At 36.4% G+C, this 19,389-nt stretch overlaps 1 protein-coding gene across 6 annotated transcripts in view; it reads right to left on the minus strand.

Annotated features, from left to right (window-relative positions):
• ERBB4 (erb-b2 receptor tyrosine kinase 4) overlaps positions 1-19,389 on the minus strand; it is a 1,281,057-nt gene that overhangs the window by 169,406 nt on the left and 1,092,262 nt on the right. For all 6 annotated transcript variants that reach the window (XM_070800265.1, XM_070800289.1, XM_070800279.1 and 3 more), the window contains one exon: positions 15,266-15,451. In XM_070800265.1, coding sequence (XP_070656366.1) covers positions 15,266-15,451 — 186 coding nt within the window. The remainder of the gene's footprint in view (positions 1-15,265; positions 15,452-19,389) is intronic.

Consider the following 19,389-nt stretch of genomic DNA (forward strand, 5'->3'; position numbering starts at 1 on the left):
TCATTTAGACCTAACAAGGAAGAGTATGTCCAGGCAGTATTTTCCTGTTAAACACATCTTATTTTTAGAGAGGTATAAGAGTAAGCTGGGAGAACAAAGAATCCATATTTTTCCTGTCTGTGTTATATGTGTTTTGGGGATAGAAAAATTTAGAACTTCCAATGTAGTAATTTCTGTTGACAAGAAATTCAATTAAGTTGCAGTGGGGGTTGTTTTGCTGATAAAATCCCTGATTTTAGTAGTCCATCTGATATTTTAACAGTCTATAAACTGTTTATCAGCCTTCCTTAGACTCACCAGTAGGGAGAACAAAACAAAACAAAACATATGACACTATCTCAGATGACAGCAGCATCCACAGCTCTGAGAATATTATTTCTGTGGGCTGCATGTTCAGTCTTTATTGTAATTCTCCCTTGCCTACCATCCAATTTCTTTTAGACCCATATGGTGCCAATTTCTTGAAAGCTTATTGTAGTAATGTTAAAAATTTCTATCTAAATAGTAAATTAGCCCCCCAAATCATAAGGAAATAAGTCCGTGTGGGCTCACAAAATTTCCCCTTCAGGCCTTGAGATCCTACTTATCTACTTTTTTGTTCCTTATGAGAAATAAATTGCTTTTAGTGTTACATTTTATAAAGGACTTAAAATGAGTGGGTGTGCCCTAAAATGTTTGACTTTTGTGGCATTTTAAAAAACAATCATGAATTGAAAAATCTCAATATTTGAGTGATGATAAAAATTGCTTTGGGCTGAAATTCTGTATATTGTATCAGAGTCCCCAGGAAAATTTTACACCTAAGTAATAAACCTGGAAAATATGGGTTTATAATGGAAATGTTGACAGACTCTAGCTAGTGCTACTGTAATATCTTGAATCTGATTTAAAGGAAGTTTTCAATAATGTTTTTTCCAAGCCAGTCTTTTGGGGAATGAAAGTTAAAGAAAAAAAAGTTTCTGCTACCACAATGATTGATGGAAACATGAGAAATCTGTGGCTAGATACCTTGGGGCACCCATGAATAAGATCAAAAGCATGGAGAGATTATTGTCCTATAAGAAGCCCCCTGTTAAAGTCTCACTGCATAGAGACATTTTGATAAAGTGATAGTTTGTAAGTGCCATTTGCATTATACTGGTATCTTTTCAGATAAAGGTAATAATGATATGGACTGTCATTCCACTTAATCAGGTTTAATTTTTAAAAACTATTACAGGACCATAATAACATGAGTAGCTATGACTAACACTGTGATTCTAGAAGAAATTAAGTCATTATATAGATATACATAGTATGTTCTCTCTCCCACAAAATTATGTAAAAAGTTACATGGATTAAATAATTTTATATGTTAAATTTTACAGATTATGACAGGAAATTAGAAATATTGAGTTGGCCAAAAAGTTCTTTTGTGTTTTTCCGTAAGATGCTATGGAAAAGCCTAAATGAACTTCTTGGCCAATCCAATAGTTCCTTCAGTTATCTAATTAAGATGCAGAACTAGTTAGGCAGGAGTACTATCAATTTGAGTTCACTGTCTTGTCCTGTCCCCAGATCATATAACATGATCTGAGGTCACATGAGGAAATGCTTAAATATACTTGTACCAGTATCATCTGTTCATGCATATTAGTTTTGTGACCTAATATAAGATATATAACTTCTGTGAGTCTCCAGGTTTTCATTTAAAATGGGAATTATATGAGTAATAACAATGTGAGTGATGATAACTAATGTTATTGAGCATGAGGATGTACCACATACTGTGCAAGGTAGTTTATACATATTAAGTCATTTAAACATACAACTGTATCTATCTCATACTTTATTGTAAGAATTATAGGCTGGATAAACAACAAAGTTCTATGGTATAAAACAAGGAACTATGTTCAATATCCTCTGATAAACTGTAAGGGAAAACAATACGAAAAATAACGTGTGTATGTATATATATATATATAAGTGAATCAGTTTGTTGCACAGTAGAAATTAACACAATATTATAAATCAACTACACTTCAATAAGAGCTTCCCTGGTGGCTCAGTTGGTAAAGAATCTGCCTGCAATATGGGAGACCTGGGTTAGATCCCTGAGTTGGGAAGATCCACTGGAGAAGGGAAAGAGTTACCCACTCAAGCATTCTGGCTTGGATAATTCCTTGCCATGGGGTAGCAAAGAGTCAGACATGACTGACTTTCACTATCACATACTTCAATAAAATAAACTTTAAAAAAGAGATATTTCATGTAAAGTCCTTAGCCCAATATTAAGCCATAGCCTCAGTGCAAGTGTTAGCTGATTTTGCTACAGGATTCATCTTGCTTCATGAACACTTAGGTTAAAGAGACATAAGGATCACTACTTTCCATTATTGTTTCTGCCACGCCTAGCATTGTCGATCTACTTAAAACAAAACCAGGACAAGACAACATGGTCCACAAAAGCTCTGATCAGTACCAATCATGAGTGATTGTATACCAGGGACTGGGAAGAATCTATGAAATTTTTTCAATCTCACCATGAAACATCACCTGTACACTCTTGGTTTAGGGATTGCCAGACAGTTTTTCCAGTCAATAGCAGAAACTGAGTCATTTTAGTATGTGTTCTGACTTGATGTGCTAAAGCTTTAAAGAAATAGCCATCTAAACACCTTCAAGCAAAATATAAACAACTAGACTGAAACTTCTTTTGAAAAAAAATATACATATATATTTCACAAACTGAGTACCAGAACACAGATTAAGAACAGTATTGATCTCATAAAAACCGTTTGAACCCATATTAGCTATATTTTTGTGGAATTCTTCAATTTTGTATAGAAATTAACTTAAAGGTATTCTTTTATTTAGCACTTATGCATTCTTGTGAAAGTTTTATAAATTCTGTATCAATTTAGCAGAATAACTGGTAATTCTTAGTACATACCAGATAGAAAATGAAAATTCAAGGGACTCATTCATTTTGTCTTAAAATATAATATTTTTAATTTTAAAGCTCATTATAATCTGACATTTAATCTACAAGGGACTTCATAACAAAATCCTTGGTTTAAACCTTATACTACAGTTTCTATTAGAGTAGCCCCATTAGTAAACTGTATTCATGCTAATGTGCTGGCTTGGGGCGATGATCTTCAAAGTCCCTAGTTCTGGTCCTCGCCAGTGAAAGCGCACTAGGAGTGGGTGATGTAGTATCATAATTATACAATCAGCCTTGTCAAGGCATACATAGAGCATTGGGAATAGCAGAATCCTGAAGCTGAAAATGTGGCTAGCTGATAGATGACTGCCATTAAGCTCATCCTTTGTTCATTTTGTGATGGTGTAGATACTGAGTATAGGAAACAGATTCTTAATGAAGGATAAAATCTTTGACCCGTCGCCACTCTTCATGTGCTCATAACCACTCAGCTCCCCTTTCTTTCCATAGCTATACATATATTCTGTTCAACTCTCACCTTAGCCTGATGAAAAATAATCAATATTTCCAACAGGCTCCTTTTCATGAATCAAATTTAGACAATGAAAAATAAAAATTTGTGCAAATACCATTTGGCCTAATATTTCTAATCATGACGATAAATGACTCTCCTCACCTTGCGCTCCTTCCTATATTTAATTAGATAGTGTGAAATTTTGGCTACATAAATTCATCTTACTAATATATTTATATTCAAGATATAGATGAAAGCATGTATGTATATGTGTATATTTATATTTGTAAGCATACATATCATACAAGCTATGTACACTTTATCACATATGGTACTAAATATAATTATTCTAAATTTTTGAACATTTTCCGAATGTAGAAGATTGAGCATAGAGCTTTTACTGCTTTTTCTCACTCACTTTCAGTCTGTCTTCATTATTAACCTAATTTTCCTCCCTTCTGGCTGCATGCCCTTCTGGGTTTGATTGTGCTATCTCTCTTCTGCAGCCAGTGACCTGCTAAACTACTTTCCTATGGTAATTAGAAGGCACAGAAGTAGGAGTGTAGATGTTCCCACTAAGTAATTGTAAGAGGATCTAATACTACATTTTGAGTGCTGCATCCCTCTTAGGTCACATAACTACACAGTTATATAGCTAGAGAGAAACTTGGTTTCTCTTCTTCGTAGTCACTGTTGAGAATATTTTTTGTGCAAATCTAGAGGATATCTATTGAAGTATGAGTTTTCCAAATTACTAATGCTAGAATGAAGGAGTATTGTATATATTTACACATATATATGTATATGTATATCTCACCATGGCTTCTCTGGTGGCTCAATGGTAAAGAAGCCACCTATCAGTGCAGGAGATGTGCTTCTACCCCTGGGTCAAGAAGGTCCTCTGCAGAAGGAAATGGCAGTTCACTCCAGTATTCTTACCTGGGAAATTCCACGGACAGAGGAGCCTGGCTGGCTACAGTCCATGGGGTTGGAAATGAGTTGGACATAACTTAGCAACTAGACAACAATAATATATATTCACTGTATTAATAGCTACTATCATGTGGAAAACATAGTAAATTAAAAAAAAATGTTTTAAAAATAAGTCATGAGGGAGGGAAGTCCCAGAGGGAGGGAATATATGTATCCATATGACTGATTCACTTAATTGTACAGCAGAAACTAATACAACATTGTAAAGCAATTACATTTCAATAAAAATGTCATTATTACAAACATAGATCATGGCAAGACTTAAGAACAATTAAAAACAAAGAAGTAGGAGGCTTTAAGGGGATGATAAGAAGTCATGAAATACTTCTATACCTTGATGTGGTGGTAGTTATATAAACCAACACATGAGATAGAATTGCATAGAACTAAACACACACAGTGGAGAAGGCGATGGCACCCCACTCCAGTACTTTTGCCTGGAAAATCCCATGGATGGAGGAGCCTGGTGGGCTGCAGTCCATGGGGTCGCTAAGAGTCAGACATGACTGAGCGACTTCCCTTTTACTTTTCACTTTCATGCATTGGAGAAGGAAATGGCAACCCACTCCAGTGTTCTTGCCTGGAGAATCCCAGGGATGGCAGAGCCTGGTGGGCTGCTGTCTATGGGGTCGCACAGAGTCGGACACGACTGAAGTGACTTAGCAGCAGCAGCAGCAGCATACACACACGGGGGGCTTTCCTGGTGGCTCAGATGGAAAAGAATCTGCCTGCAATTCAGGAGACCCAGCTTTGATCCCTGGGTCGGAAGATCCCCTGGAAAAGGGAATGGCTACCCACTCCATATTTATTACCTGGAGAATTCTACAGACAGAGGTGCCTGGCAGACTAGAGTCCATGGAGTCACAAAGAGTCGGACACGACTGAGTGACTAACACTTTCATTTCATTTCTATACACACAAACACACATGAAAATTTATGTAAAATTGTTGAAATCTGAATAAGCTCTATGGGTTGTACCAGTGTCAAATTCCTGGTTGCAATATTGTAATATGATTATGCAAAATGTTATCAGTGGGGAAATTGGTGAGGAACAAATGGAAATACTCTTTCAATTTTTTGTAACTTCTTCTGAATCTAAACCTATTTCAGAATAAATTTAAAAACTTTCTGGAGAAGAATTTGAGCAGGTGTAGAGGAACTATGTGGATCACAACAAACTGTGGAAAATTCTTCAAAAGATGGGAATACCAGACCACCTGACCTGCCTCCTGAGAAATCTGTCTGAAGGTCAAGAAGTAACAGTAAGAATGGGACGTAGAACCACTGAATGCTTCCAAATTGGGAAATGAGTATGTCAAGGACATATATTGTCACTCTGCTTATTTAACTTATATGCAGAGTTCATCATGTGAAATGCCAGGCTGGATGAAGCACATCTAACTGTTATCAAGATTGCTGGGAGAAATATCAATAACCTCAGATATGCAGATGACACCACCCTTAGAGCAGAAAGCAAGGAGGAACTAAAGAGCTTCTTGATGAAAGTTAAAGAGGAGAGTGAAAAAGCTGGCTTAAAACTCAACATTCAAAAAATGAAGATCATGGCATCCAGTCCCATCACTTCATGGCAAATAGATAGGGAAACAATGGAAACAGTGAAGACTATTTTTTGGGGGCTCCAAAATCACTGTAGATGGTGACTGCAGCCATGACATTAAAAGACACTTACTCCTTGGAAGAAAAGCTAAGACAAACATAGATAGCATATTAAAAAGCAGAGACATTACTTTGCCAAAAAAGGCCCACATAGTCAAAGCTATGGTTTTTTCAATAGTCATGTATGTATGTGAGAGCTGGACTATAAAGAAAGCTGAGCATCAAAGAATTGATGCTTTTGAACTGTGATGTTGGAGAAGACTCTTGAGAGTCTCTTGGACTGCAAGGAGATCCAACCAGTCAATCCTAAAGGAAATCAATCCTGAATATTCATTGGAAGGACTGATGCTGAAGCTGAAGCTCCAATACTTTGGCCACCTGCTGTGAAGAGCTGACTCACTAGAAAAGACCCTGATGCTGGAAAAGGCTGAAGGCAGAAGGAGAAGGGGTTGACAGAGGACATGATTGTTGGATGGCATCTCAAACTCAATGGACATGAGTTTGAGCAAGCTCTGGGAGATGGTGAAGGACAGGAAAGCCTCACGTTCTGCAGTCCATGAGGTCTTACAGACTTGGACATGACTAAGCAACTGAACAATAACAACAACAAGAGGAAGTAAATCTGTGTTTTGTCTTCAGTCCAATATGGTTTTTCTGTTTCCAGTCAGATTGCTTGGTCTCCTCATCCTTTGCTTCTCCTATGTGCAGCAAAATGCAAGTCCTAACTCTCTGAATTATTGTAAACATCTTGAAATTTGTAGGAAGAATGACACTGCATGCATACATCTGAAAGATCACGAATATATATCACAACTTCCTGACAGCAATATTATAACACCCATCTTCCTCCGTATTTTAGAAACAAAAGCCATGGGGAAGCCATAAACTAGACAAACAGGTCTTGCTACTATGATTCTGCATTTGGGAAAGTCACTGTACTGCTAAAATGTGCTATACTACCCAACTTCATTCACATAATCATGACTAATTGACATAATTGTGAACACTTTACACACAGAAAGTACAGCTTAATCCATTCCCATTGGAAAGATTTCACATTTATGTCAAAAAACAGTACACTACAAGTACTAGTTATACATTTACAGTAAAGAAATTAAGTTCTTTACTTTATGGTTGTGCTGGTAGCTGAATGAAAACTGTTGCCGTTTATAGAATGGGGAATCTTCCTGGCTGAATTAGAATCGTTCAGCATGCCAAGCAAAGCCGCAGGCAAAGCAAAGCAAAAGAGAAGCTTGCTATTTTATAGGTTAGACAAGAAACAACCTAAATGACTTCTCTAAGGGAGAGACCTTCATATTTCATGCAAACCCCAGGAAACAATTAAGGCTTCAGTGCAATTCTGGGACCTGTGCTCTAGAAACTGCCTCCATAAACTTCATTTTCATCTGGTACAATCGAGATGCTCTCTTATTTCTTACTACATCTTTTATATCGTCCTCCTTTAAGGCAATGAGAATTTGGCACATAAATAAAAAGCAGGAGGTTGTTTCAGGGAGGAGAGAAATATGATTCAAATTCAGCCAGGTGCTTTATCACCAATTTGGGAGGCTGCAATGTTATTAGACATCCTGATGTAAAGATGGAGAGGAAAAACTATTGGTAGAAAAGAGAGATTTAAAGAAAAAAAGCCCTTGGAAGGTAAACTGAAAACACAAAAGTACTTGAAAGTAAAAATAAGCTAACTGTCTCTCATTAAATATTCCAGGAAGAGAAAAAGCTCATTAGATCACTTAAAAATTATAACGAGAGGTATATGATCTTTTAGACTCAATCTCTCTAATACTACAGTAGTTATTTCACCTAAATTATGGTTTTTCCAGTTGTCATGTACAGATGTGAGAGTTGGACCATAGGGCACTGAAGAACTGATGTTTTTGAACTGTGGTGCCTGAGAGAATTCTTAAGAGTCCCTTAGGTGCAATGAGATCAAACCAGTCATTCAACCCTGAATATTCATTGGAAGGACTGATGCTGAAGCTGAAGTTCCAGTACTTTGGCCACCTGATGCAAAGAGCTGACTCATTCGAAAAAATCCTGATGCTGTGAAAGATTGAGGCCAGGAAGAAAAGTGGGTGACAGAGGATGAGGTGGCTGGATGGCATCACTGACTCAGTGGACATGAGTTGAGCAAACTCCAGGATACAGTGAAGGACAGGGGAGCCTATTGTACTGCAGTCCATGGGGTCACAAAGAGTCAGACAGGACTTCCTGACTGAACAACATATATGAGCAGTCCACAAATCTTATGGGGTCAGAGTAAAGGATGTAAGCTGTCAGTTGGTCTAGGCAGGAGTGACTGGGTGATAAATGGATTCGGAATGTGTCCTTGTCACTGTGACCTGTGTCTTAAATGAATTCTGTCACCTGTTTAGGTTTCATTTTTCCCATCTTCAATACAGCCACATCAGATGGTCTTAAAGCTGGCCCTTGTGAGGACCTAGGAATCCCTCAGGGCTCCATAAAGCCCCCTCAGTACCCCCTATTGCTATAGATATGGCTCAGTTTTATTTGCTTAGATTTTCAAGTAAAATTTCACTGGACAAAACAATTTCATGTTTTATAAATTTTAAATCAGTGAAATAATCTGGAGTGTCTTGCTGTGCCAAAGTTTCAACTAGTTCTGGTGTTAATTGTTTTAGAGATTCACTACCTCCGTAAAGGAACTTTGGGCTGCTCACACTATCTAATGTAAGGAATTATCCTGACCTCAGCTCTTTGCCAATTCATTGCTGGTTTCACATGTTCAACATTACACACAATCCAATTTTCTGATATGAAAATTAGAGGTCATGATGACAGCACATGGAGAAAAGCAGCTTAGGAACCTGTGCAGAAAGCATAAGAGTATAGGAGACTCTAGTTTTATTCTGAAACCTAGAAATATTAAATATTATACATAAGATTACCTTCTCTTATCCTCAGTATAGTGTAAGAACAAATGTTAAATCTTTTATATCTGAGATTTTTAAATTGAGCATTTTTGAAATGACATTATTGTTGTCGTTCAGTTACTAAGTTGTGTCTGACTCTTTGTGACCCCATGGGCTGCAACACGCCAGGTTGGCCTGTCCTTCACTATCTCCTGGAGTTTGCTCAAACTCATATTCATTGAGTCAGGGATGCTATGTGTCTTTCCTTATTTCTTTCATCTCAGATATTATCCAAACATTATAACACTCTTATTCTACACTAAGTAGCAGTTTTAGCACAAGTATTAACTTATTCTCATAACTGCTCTATGGAAAGAGTAATGTTATGATGTTAATTTTCAGGGGGCACAGAGAGAAAGTAAATGACATGTCCAGGGCCACATGGCTAATAAGCTGGAGTTTGGACCCAGTCAGCCTGGTTCTAGAGTCTATATGCTTAACACAAACTAACACCAAACCATACCTTTTAAATCATTAATTTATAGAATCATTTGTGATCAGTATCAATACTGTATGATACCTCACAGAGCAGTTTTGAGCTTGCTTTATCATAATTTTTTATGTAAACCATCAGTTGAAAAAAATCCCGCCAAAGCAGATGGTAAAAATATCTTCCCACTTGATTCTGAAAAATGTGATATAGACCCTGATGATAAGGCAATAAAAAATTTTCCATGAAGACAGTAAAAAGTGTTATTCATGATGGAATCTTCTCTGTTATGGGCGTGATGATGAGACACAACTACAGAAAAATGTCATGCTCCTCAGCCTGTGCGTGCACGCTCAGTTGCTCAGTTGCACCAGTCCTCAAGTTCTGGAGGAGGGCAAGTGACTTTAACCTGCCGTGATGCATGTGTTTGGAAAGGAAAGAGTGCAGAATGGCTTAAAGACCTGGCTCAGGCAGGCATCAGAGTTACCTGATTCAGAATCCAGGTATCTCAGTCTACTGCTGTGTCCTTTAGGACTTAAGTTGTTCCATCTTCCTCATCTATAAACTGGGAGAATAATGGGCCATACCTGCTAGAGTTTCAATAAATATTATATACTACAAAGTATATAAAGCACCCAGTAGATGCCTGTTGCATAACATATGCTTTGTCCACATGAATTTAACCAATACCAGTGCTATTCACCATGAAGTTCCTTCACTCTAAATTCATACACTTTTCAGATTCTGCCAAGTGGTCTTTTAAAAACCGCTTGCCCAACTTGTTAGCAACAACTCTGAAAGAAGGAATTCTCACAATTATCTTCTATCCTGGATTCATAAAGCCCCAGGAAGGCATATGGTATTATACAAACATTAAATAATAATATGTTCTGCTCTGCTTACCAAATTAAATCAAGTTCTAAAGGCAGCACATGCAGAGTGAAAATGGCTGCTGATAAGAAGCAATCTGATGTTTATTTATTTTTTATCATAATATTTACTGAAAACTTACTTTAGCATCTCCTAAAAAAAAAAAACTTTTCTAAATCCTTCTGTGGTTTATAGTAGTAATATTTTCACATAAAGAAACTGAGTCTCAGAACAGTTTAAATTTGTGTTTCTATTACATAAACTGCTATAGAATGACGTACTGATGGAAGAATGCAAGGAAAACTTGAAATGTAGATGAAATTTTAAGAAATACTTTCTTCTTATACATAAAAACATAGATTAGTGATTCTAATATTTATTTACGCTCTGTATGAATTTAATCATGTAACTTAAATTCTCTGTGACTCACTATTTATCGTGAAGTGGACATACTGATGACACTTCCCTCACTTGTTTGAGATTAAAAAATTAATTAATTAATAAAATATATAGAATAGTGGCTTACACAGAGCAACTGTCTGATGTTAATTATAACTATTATTCCTTCTGCTTACAGTTTTCACGGGTATTCTATAACATAAATATAAATTGGCTATTTTACAGCATCATACCTCCCCTCCTACCAACTCTGTCAATAAAAAAGGATACAGCCAACATGAAAGTGGGTATTGGAGTAATTACTATGATGATATCTCATTTTCATAAATTCTCTTTTGGTGAGAATTGAAAGAAAAAAAATGGACTCTTCTGAATTACTGAAATAGCCATCTGCAAAGTACTTGTGTTGACTCAGACCAAATTACTCATATTTTACAGACATTTCTGAAACAATTCTGTTTCAAAGCTTTCAACCTATAGCAAATAAAAGAAGATTGTTTTTAAATACTCCAGGTTTCAGGAGCTGAGCCAGGGACTTTACATGAGCTATTTTATTTAATATCTGCAAATCACTATAGCAATAGAAGTTTATTAGCTTTCTATTGCTATAACTAACTACCACAAATGTAGTGGCTTAAAACAATACAAATATATTTTCTTACAGCTCTGGACTTCAGAGGTCAAAAGTCAGTTTCCAAACTGGAGGGAAATCAAGGTGTGGGCAGGCCTGCCTTCCTTCCAGAGGTCTCAGGGAAGATCTTGGGCTTCCCTTGTGGCTCAGCTGGTAAACAATATGCCTGCAATGCAGGAGACCTGGTTTCGATCCCTGGCTTGGGAAGGTCCCCTGGAGAAGGGAAAGGCTACCCACTCCAGTATTCTGGCCTGAAGAATTCCATGGACTGTATAGTCCATGGGGTCGCAAAGAGTCGGACATGACTGAGTGACTTTCAGTTTCACTTTCACTTACTCCCCTGTCTTTTCTAGCTTCTAGAGGTTGACTGGTAGCTTCAGTTTGTGGGCCCCTTCCTCTATCTTCAAGGCCCATCACTTCTACTCTACTTCCATTTTTATATCTTCTTTCCCTTACTCTGATCCTTAAGCCTCCCACTTATGTGGATAGCCCACTTGGATGATCCAGGATAATCTCATCTCAAAATCTTTAATTTAATCACAGCAACACAATACCCTTTAACATCTAAATTAACATGTCCTCAGAAGCTGGGGATAGGACATAACATATTTGAAGGCAGGGGACTGTTTTTCAGCTTACTACAGGTAGACAGTATTGTCTCGTTTTGCAGATGAAGAAAAAAGTAGTAATTGTTAACAGCATTAATACACAGAAAATTCAAAAGGGTTGAATAGTTTATTCAAATTCACGAAACCAAAAAGTGGGCACTGGCACACTAATGTAATGTAAGCATTTTGACTCCAATGTTGTTTCCAGTACACAGTTCTGCCCTCAAATTAGGAATAAAAAGATAAAAGAAGGACTCCCTTCTTAAGGTAGGGTTTGTTGTTGTTTTTCATTTTCTTTATGACTTAAAAATATTTATCAAATAAATACTGAATAGCTACCTATGTAAAACCCAATTTTAGGTGCTGGGAAAAAACAGGAATCAGACCAAGTCAGTAACTATTAGGTAATCTCATGTCTTCCCATATGTTTGAATACTTATAATGTGGGTGTGTGTGCTAAATTTCAGTCATGTCCGACTCCTTGGCAATTTATAATCTTAAATCTATATCCATAGACTTGACCAAATTCAACTACCTATTTGATAGCTCCATTTTTATGTTCAATAAACCTTTTCAATTTGCCACATCTGGAACTGAACTGGCTTTCTCTACCTCAGGCAACAGCACTACCATATTTCCCTCCCTCACCACCCAGTAATCAGTAATCAAAATACCTTGCTAAGTCACTTCAGTCATGTCCGACTCTGTTCGACCCCATAGACGGCAGCCCACCAGGCTCCCCCGTCCCTGGGATTCTCCAGGCAAGAACACTGGAGTGGGTTGCCATTTCCTTCTCCAATGCATGAAACTGAAAAGTGAAAGTGAAGTCGCTCAGTTGTGTCTGACTCTTAGTGACCCCATGGACTGCAGCCTACCGGCTCCTCCATCCATGGGATTTTCCAGGCAAGAGTACCGGAGTGGGGTGCCATTGCCTTCTCCACAAAATATCTTAATTTGTCTCAAAAAAGTATCTTAATTCCATTCACTTCTTATTTTCACCACTCCCAGACTTCTAACTGTTATCTTCATTTCTGTTCTTGCATTGCCTTAATCTAATCTTCATACATAAAAGGGCATGATCTCTTTAGAGAATAAATTAGATTATATCATTTCCAGAGCAAAATACTTCAATATTCACAGCATTTATAATCAAATCCAAATTTTTCATGCTACTCAGTATTACCACATACCTTGTTCTGTTTACATTTGTGTGCCTGTTGTCCTGGCATAACTAGTAATAGAGTCTCCTTTCACTCTTAAAATTGTTCATTTGGAAGACAAATTACATGGTCACCCTATATATATAAAGGGTTCTGTTGTAATTTTCCCTCTGCCTAAGTTTATTCCAATAGCCAGTCTCCCTCAGGACTCAATGGGGTTTGCCCTTAAGTCTCTCCTGTGATTATTTTTCTTCAAAAACTAAATCAAAATGTTTAATCCAATACCTAGCTGTTTTATTTGTTGAACATCTGTCCTTCCACTAGACATTCCAGTATGCATAATACATGGTACATGGTAGGTGTCCACACATATTTATTAAAAGATTAATGACTAAATATATATGTCATACAGTCAGAGTTATATAAACATGTGGTATAACATTTAAATGGTACAAATGTGTTCAATATACCAATGACCAAACTAATAGAGGAGGAAAAAAAGTTCTGTTTAGAGAGAAAATAAGGTTGACTTCACAAGGGGAGGGAGCCCAACCATTGTTGATGGATATAAAAGATCATGTTTTGTGAATCAAGACGCTCTGAGAAAAGATTTCTAAGCAGAAGGAATGTCATTTACAAAGGCAGAAAGGTTTAAAGCTGTGTGATTATTCAGGGAACTCAAAGTAGTTTCTATTATTAGAGAGTACAGTCTTGCATAAATGATATATTAATGCCATGAATCCCTAAGGACAAAACCTAAATTATGAAGAAGACTGCAGGAAATATAGAAAAGAGTTAAGAAGTTCAAAACTTAGTTTTGTTTTCATTTATACTGCTAGGATGACTTGAAAATTTCTATAGCATATTTAGCTCACCTTATAAATTATAGAAGTTCTTAGATAAGTAAATCAGTTTTTGAAGAGTGATATTTCAAACTTCATTACCATAAAGAATCCTCTCAGTTGTGAGTTTGTCATATAATATTCACAAAATGGTAATACATGGTCCGTAAGGAAACTATATCGAGATTTATGGTACAGAAAACCAAAGTGGGCTTTTCCCTTGATTTTGGGGATTTGCATTTTAAGAGTTATCTTAAATTTCTGCTTTGGATGATGTATTTTTATTCATTCTTAGATTGTAAAAAGAAATAGACTAAAACTACTGGATTAACATTTTGGCATTTATATTATACAAATGCTAAAATGATCAGATCTGTAGAATTTATAGAACATCAGGTAATATTCTGAGGTAAACAAGAGTTGACATAGTGAATTGAAACTCATCCCAGACCTATTTATCTTGAAGAACATTTTCAAGAGATACTATTGGTACAGATAATCTTAAATGGTTTCTTTGAACATGAATATATACACCAAAGTCGCACACTGGCGGGCTGCAGGACATGAAAGCTTTGTGTGACTCCCAGAGTGCTTTGGAAGTTTGAGCCAAGATTTTAATTTAGAGAAATCACATCAAAAAATCCAGAGTTCTGGCCCCTTCCTAAATATTTTGAAGATCTGATAACTCTGGTGAGAAAAACTATAGTCCAAAATAGGGGCTATATGAGTGCATGTTTTCTAGTTCATCAACATCCATCTCCCTCCAGCCTCCCAGGTATGAGATCCACACCACACCATATATATATATGCCTGAGACCTTGTTCTGGAACGAAAAAGCAACAACAGCAAAACCCACACAAAAAACACCAGAACAACAATAAAAAACAACTATTAAAGACCAATCGCAAATTATCAAAATGTCTAGGAAGATATTTAGAATTTGATCATTTGTAATTCTGAGAATTGAACATGCATGCTATCCTAATAAAATCATCTGCAAATGAAGCAATTCAAACTTGCAACCTTTTCTTCCTTGAATTCATTACTAAACAATACCCAAACACAAAAAAGTCCAGCAAATCCAGTATACCAGTTTTTTCCCTCCTGACCAAGAAGTTATTTGTTCTGGCATCTTGTCAATATAACACAGAGAGTCCATACAATAGCACCAAATTGTATAAATAGACTATGAGTTTGATCTGTAATTTGAATGCAAATATCTCCCTACCTGTATTATAGCAGATGTAATTCATTTAAACAGATTGAAAATACCCAAACTGTAGTAGATTAGGATATATAAAGGCAGAGAAGATGGGCACTTACCTTAGCTATCTGGACACACCAGTTAAGCAACAACTGTGATCCAATGTTATCCTTGTGTTCATGGACATAGTCCAGCAGACAGCCATGGGGCATGAGCTGTGTAACCAGCTGGATGGTTGGGCTCAGACACACACCCAATAATCGAACTAAGTGTGGATGGTCCATACTTGCCATGATTAGGGCTTCCTAAAAGAAAAAAATAAATAACACCATTATTTCAACTCAAAGTTCTTTGCCATGATAGTTACTTGCACTGTACTAATGCTGTTGATAATGATTTTGAAAAGGTACTCTCATAAAATGGAATCAATTAAAAGTGAAAAAAGACATTATTGTAGCCATTATATTTCTAAAGTGATTTAATTCAAGTGAAAATAAGTGGAAGTTAGACTATATATATATATATATATATTAGAATGGTAAATGTTATATAATAACTGCATGCAAATTTAATAGTAGTATTTTCTCTTCTGTAATGTGAAAAATATTAGATTTTATTTACTGCCAAATGAAGTGGAATCCTAAATTATATTGTGGATTTTTAACCTTTGATCTTTGGTTCTAGAGTTCAGTTATCTACACGATACAGTTATTTGCACAAGGTAACACAAAGTTATGAATTATTGCTGTTTAGTTGTTAAGTCATGTCTGACTGTTTTGCAACCCCATGGACCATAGCCCATGGAACTCTGCTGTCCATGGGATTTCCCATGCAAGAATGTTGAAGTGGGTTGTCATTTCCTTCTCCAGGGGATCTTCCTGACTCAGGGATAGAACCTGGGTCTTCTGCATTGGCAGGTATTGGCAAAAAGATTTTTTACCACTGAGTCATCTGGTAAGCCCCCACAGTTACAAAAAAAGCCATTCAAAATTAACTCATTCATTATTGATATGGATTCAGACATCATAAAGGTAATTTGTGAATTATTATTTTTTAAAATTATAAATATCAATGTAAACAATTACAAATCATATGCCTTCCTATCTAACAATATGCCTACTATGAATTTATGCAGAAAAATAAACGTTTTAATAAGACATTTTACTCCATAACCTTTGATTTTACTCAAATTTATTTCATTTTCAAAATTATAAATGATATAAATAGAACCATAAAATTTGAGAGTTAGGTGAGATTGTAAAAACTCATCTACTCTAATTTTGTTATTTCATGAAGTGAGAAAACAGTACTAACTTCTTTTTCATAATCATAAAGGCACTTTTGCTTAATGAAGATAAAGGGTGGACACATGATAGATATTTAGCCCATCCTAAAGTTAGCTTTCAGTTAAAAGCTATTTTAAGTGTCTTTACTCCAATTTGAAACTGATACAACCTTATACATACACACACTCACAGAGTGGTTGATACATATATGGCAATTTATTATCAATCAGTTTACCTATATGCAGGTATAAGAATGTTCATCATACTCTTTTTGAACATTTTTTTGTAGCTTTAAAAACTTTCAAATAACTGAGGATAAAAAGCTATACTGAGCTTCTCTTTAAGACAGCATGGCAGACTGATACACACATTTACTTTTATTTCCTCTTGATCCCACCATTTTAATAATAAATGAATCAATAAAAAGCCAGAAACCAACAATCACAAGAAGAGGCAATGGGGATGGAATACTAACAGTAGAAAGTGGCTTATTAGTAGTAACTGACTTAGCAAACATAGAAAATCTGAAGCCTAACTTAGGAGGTGAGAAACTGAAAATAAATCCAATTACGCCAAGGGTGTACACACAACAGGCTCAGTAGTGTTACACCACAAACCACTGTACATAAACGGAGTAGGAGGGACTGACTTTATCAGGATTGTTTCAAAGTCCATCTAGGAAGCACTTAGAATACAGATCTCCTTCATCCTTGTGTGTGTTTGTGTTAGTCGCTCAGTTGTGTCCGACTCTTTGTGACCCCAAAGACGTGGCCTGCCAAATTCCTCTGTCCATGGAATTCTCCAGACAAGAATACTAGAGTGGGTAGCCATTCCCTTTTCCAGGGGATATTCCTAACCCTTCATCCTTAGGAGAAGTTTAATCAAAGGGGTTGTAAACTATGAATATTAGGTAACAGAAAGAGAAGTATTCTGGTAAAAATAAAGAAGTACTCTGGTAATCAATCGTGTAAATTTATATATGATGAAAATCGAGGCCACCCTCTAGTTCCTTCTCCCAAATGGAGCTATGATTTCAAAATAGTGAAAGTTTTGTTTAAACCTCAAATTCTATATCCAGCAAAATTTGAACCAAGTGAGTGAATATATGGACATGTCTGTTCTTAAAAAAGATTATCTCATAGGTTTCCTTTATCTGTTAGACGTGCTCATTTAATAAAAAGTGAAGGGCACTTTAAAAAGTTCACTTAACTGTGAAAACAAGGAAATGACAGGAAAGGGATACTCCAGAATCAAAGCTCTACAGGCACCTGATATAGGAGCCAGTTTAGACTGGAGCAGGATATCTTACTCTAGAAAAGATGTAAGAAGATGGATGAATGGCCAAAGCAACTGAACAGGAACACAACCATGTAGAACCATTTGACTTTTTTAAATATTATCTTAAAGTTATTTGAGAAGATAGCTTGAGATGATTATTATCTCAAAAGCTATTGACTTTTAATCTCCACTACTCTTTAGTCGGGTTGAGTTCAGCAGAGTCTGAAGATTATTCATAATCATGGGTGAGGCTGATGGAGTATATGGATTTTACTGGATCCAGCCAAGGTCTTATGTGAATTATAATGTTTTATTTTTTGAAGAAGGAAGAGTGGGGCACTATGAACTCGTGTGGAGAAAGGAGAGATAGGAGGCCAAACAGAAGAAATAAGTTGGTAAGGGGACTTCAGCGTCACTCAAAGGACTTTATTTTTGAGCCTTTGGGAGTAGAAGCTGAAATTGTTTTTCAGCTGACCTCCAAGCAGATGAGGTCTTACAATTCCTCCTTCTCCAGCAGCCACAAGGAACCAGACAAGTAAGAGAATGAGAGAGAGCACCACTGGTTTCTCTGCTTTCTTGCTGAGTCCACCACCAACATAACACCTTGAGAACTGGCAGGCCAGGGACCATGGAGAGGCACCACCTCCCACAAGGTCAGTGGTGTCCTCAGGTGATATCAGTCAATGATGCTGAGATAGGACCTCTGGGTGTCTCAGAGAGAAGAGAAGCTCCACCTAGGGACTGAGCTGGTAAGAAAGGACATTGTAGATACCACTTGGTGACTGCAACTGGCAGACTAGTTTGTAAATTCATATGAACATGCAACTCTTCCTAAACTATTTGGGAAGACTTCCACTGAAGTTGGGATTTCTGCACAATCAGCAAAGCCAGAAATTTGAATTATTGCTACAAATATGGCTCTATTTGGATCCATGAAGCAGAAACAGTTTCGTTTTACTTCCTGTATACTTCAGTCAACATTTGAAATAAAGCAAACATTTGAAATAAAGCAAACTGATGCAATTATAAGGAGAGTACAAATAGAAATGTTAGCCAAGTTATATTATCTATTATTTAATCTAGTATTTTATTAAATAGTAATTAATGTTAATATTAAAAGTGTGAACCAGAGGTTCTTTCACTGAATTATGATATGCACACATATAAATATACACATGCTGCTGCTAAGTCACTTCAGTCATCAACAAAAAAGCAAGACATAATTAAATTGTCTAACTCAATCAAGTAACAAATTAGATATTTAATTAGATATTAAATATTAGATATCAGATTTAATTAAACGTATCCTAATTGTATTCCGTTTCTCTTCTGTGACTCATCTTTCAAGTCCTAGCATTTATCACTACGAATGGCCTAGGTTTATCATTTAAAGGGTGGTTTTCCTAGCCCCACTCATCAGGAATCTACATTTGTAGCAAGCTCCTGCAAGTAGTGAAGCTACTGCAGGAAACACAGAACTTTGAGAATCTCTGAAACATCTCCATCTATTGTATATCTCTATCATTCATTGCAAAGGAAGTCACATGTAGTCACCATTGTTTGATCCTTATTGTAACTCTAAGAAGCAGTCAAAGGAAGCAGCCATTCTCTGCTGTAACATAAGGAAACCAAGGCTGAGCAGAATTACTGCCCTAGGTCACAGGAGTAAGTAGAAGGAT

This window comes from Bos indicus, chromosome 2 (genome assembly GCF_029378745.1).
Source record: "Bos indicus isolate NIAB-ARS_2022 breed Sahiwal x Tharparkar chromosome 2, NIAB-ARS_B.indTharparkar_mat_pri_1.0, whole genome shotgun sequence".
Taxonomy (NCBI): domain Eukaryota; kingdom Metazoa; phylum Chordata; class Mammalia; order Artiodactyla; family Bovidae; genus Bos; species Bos indicus.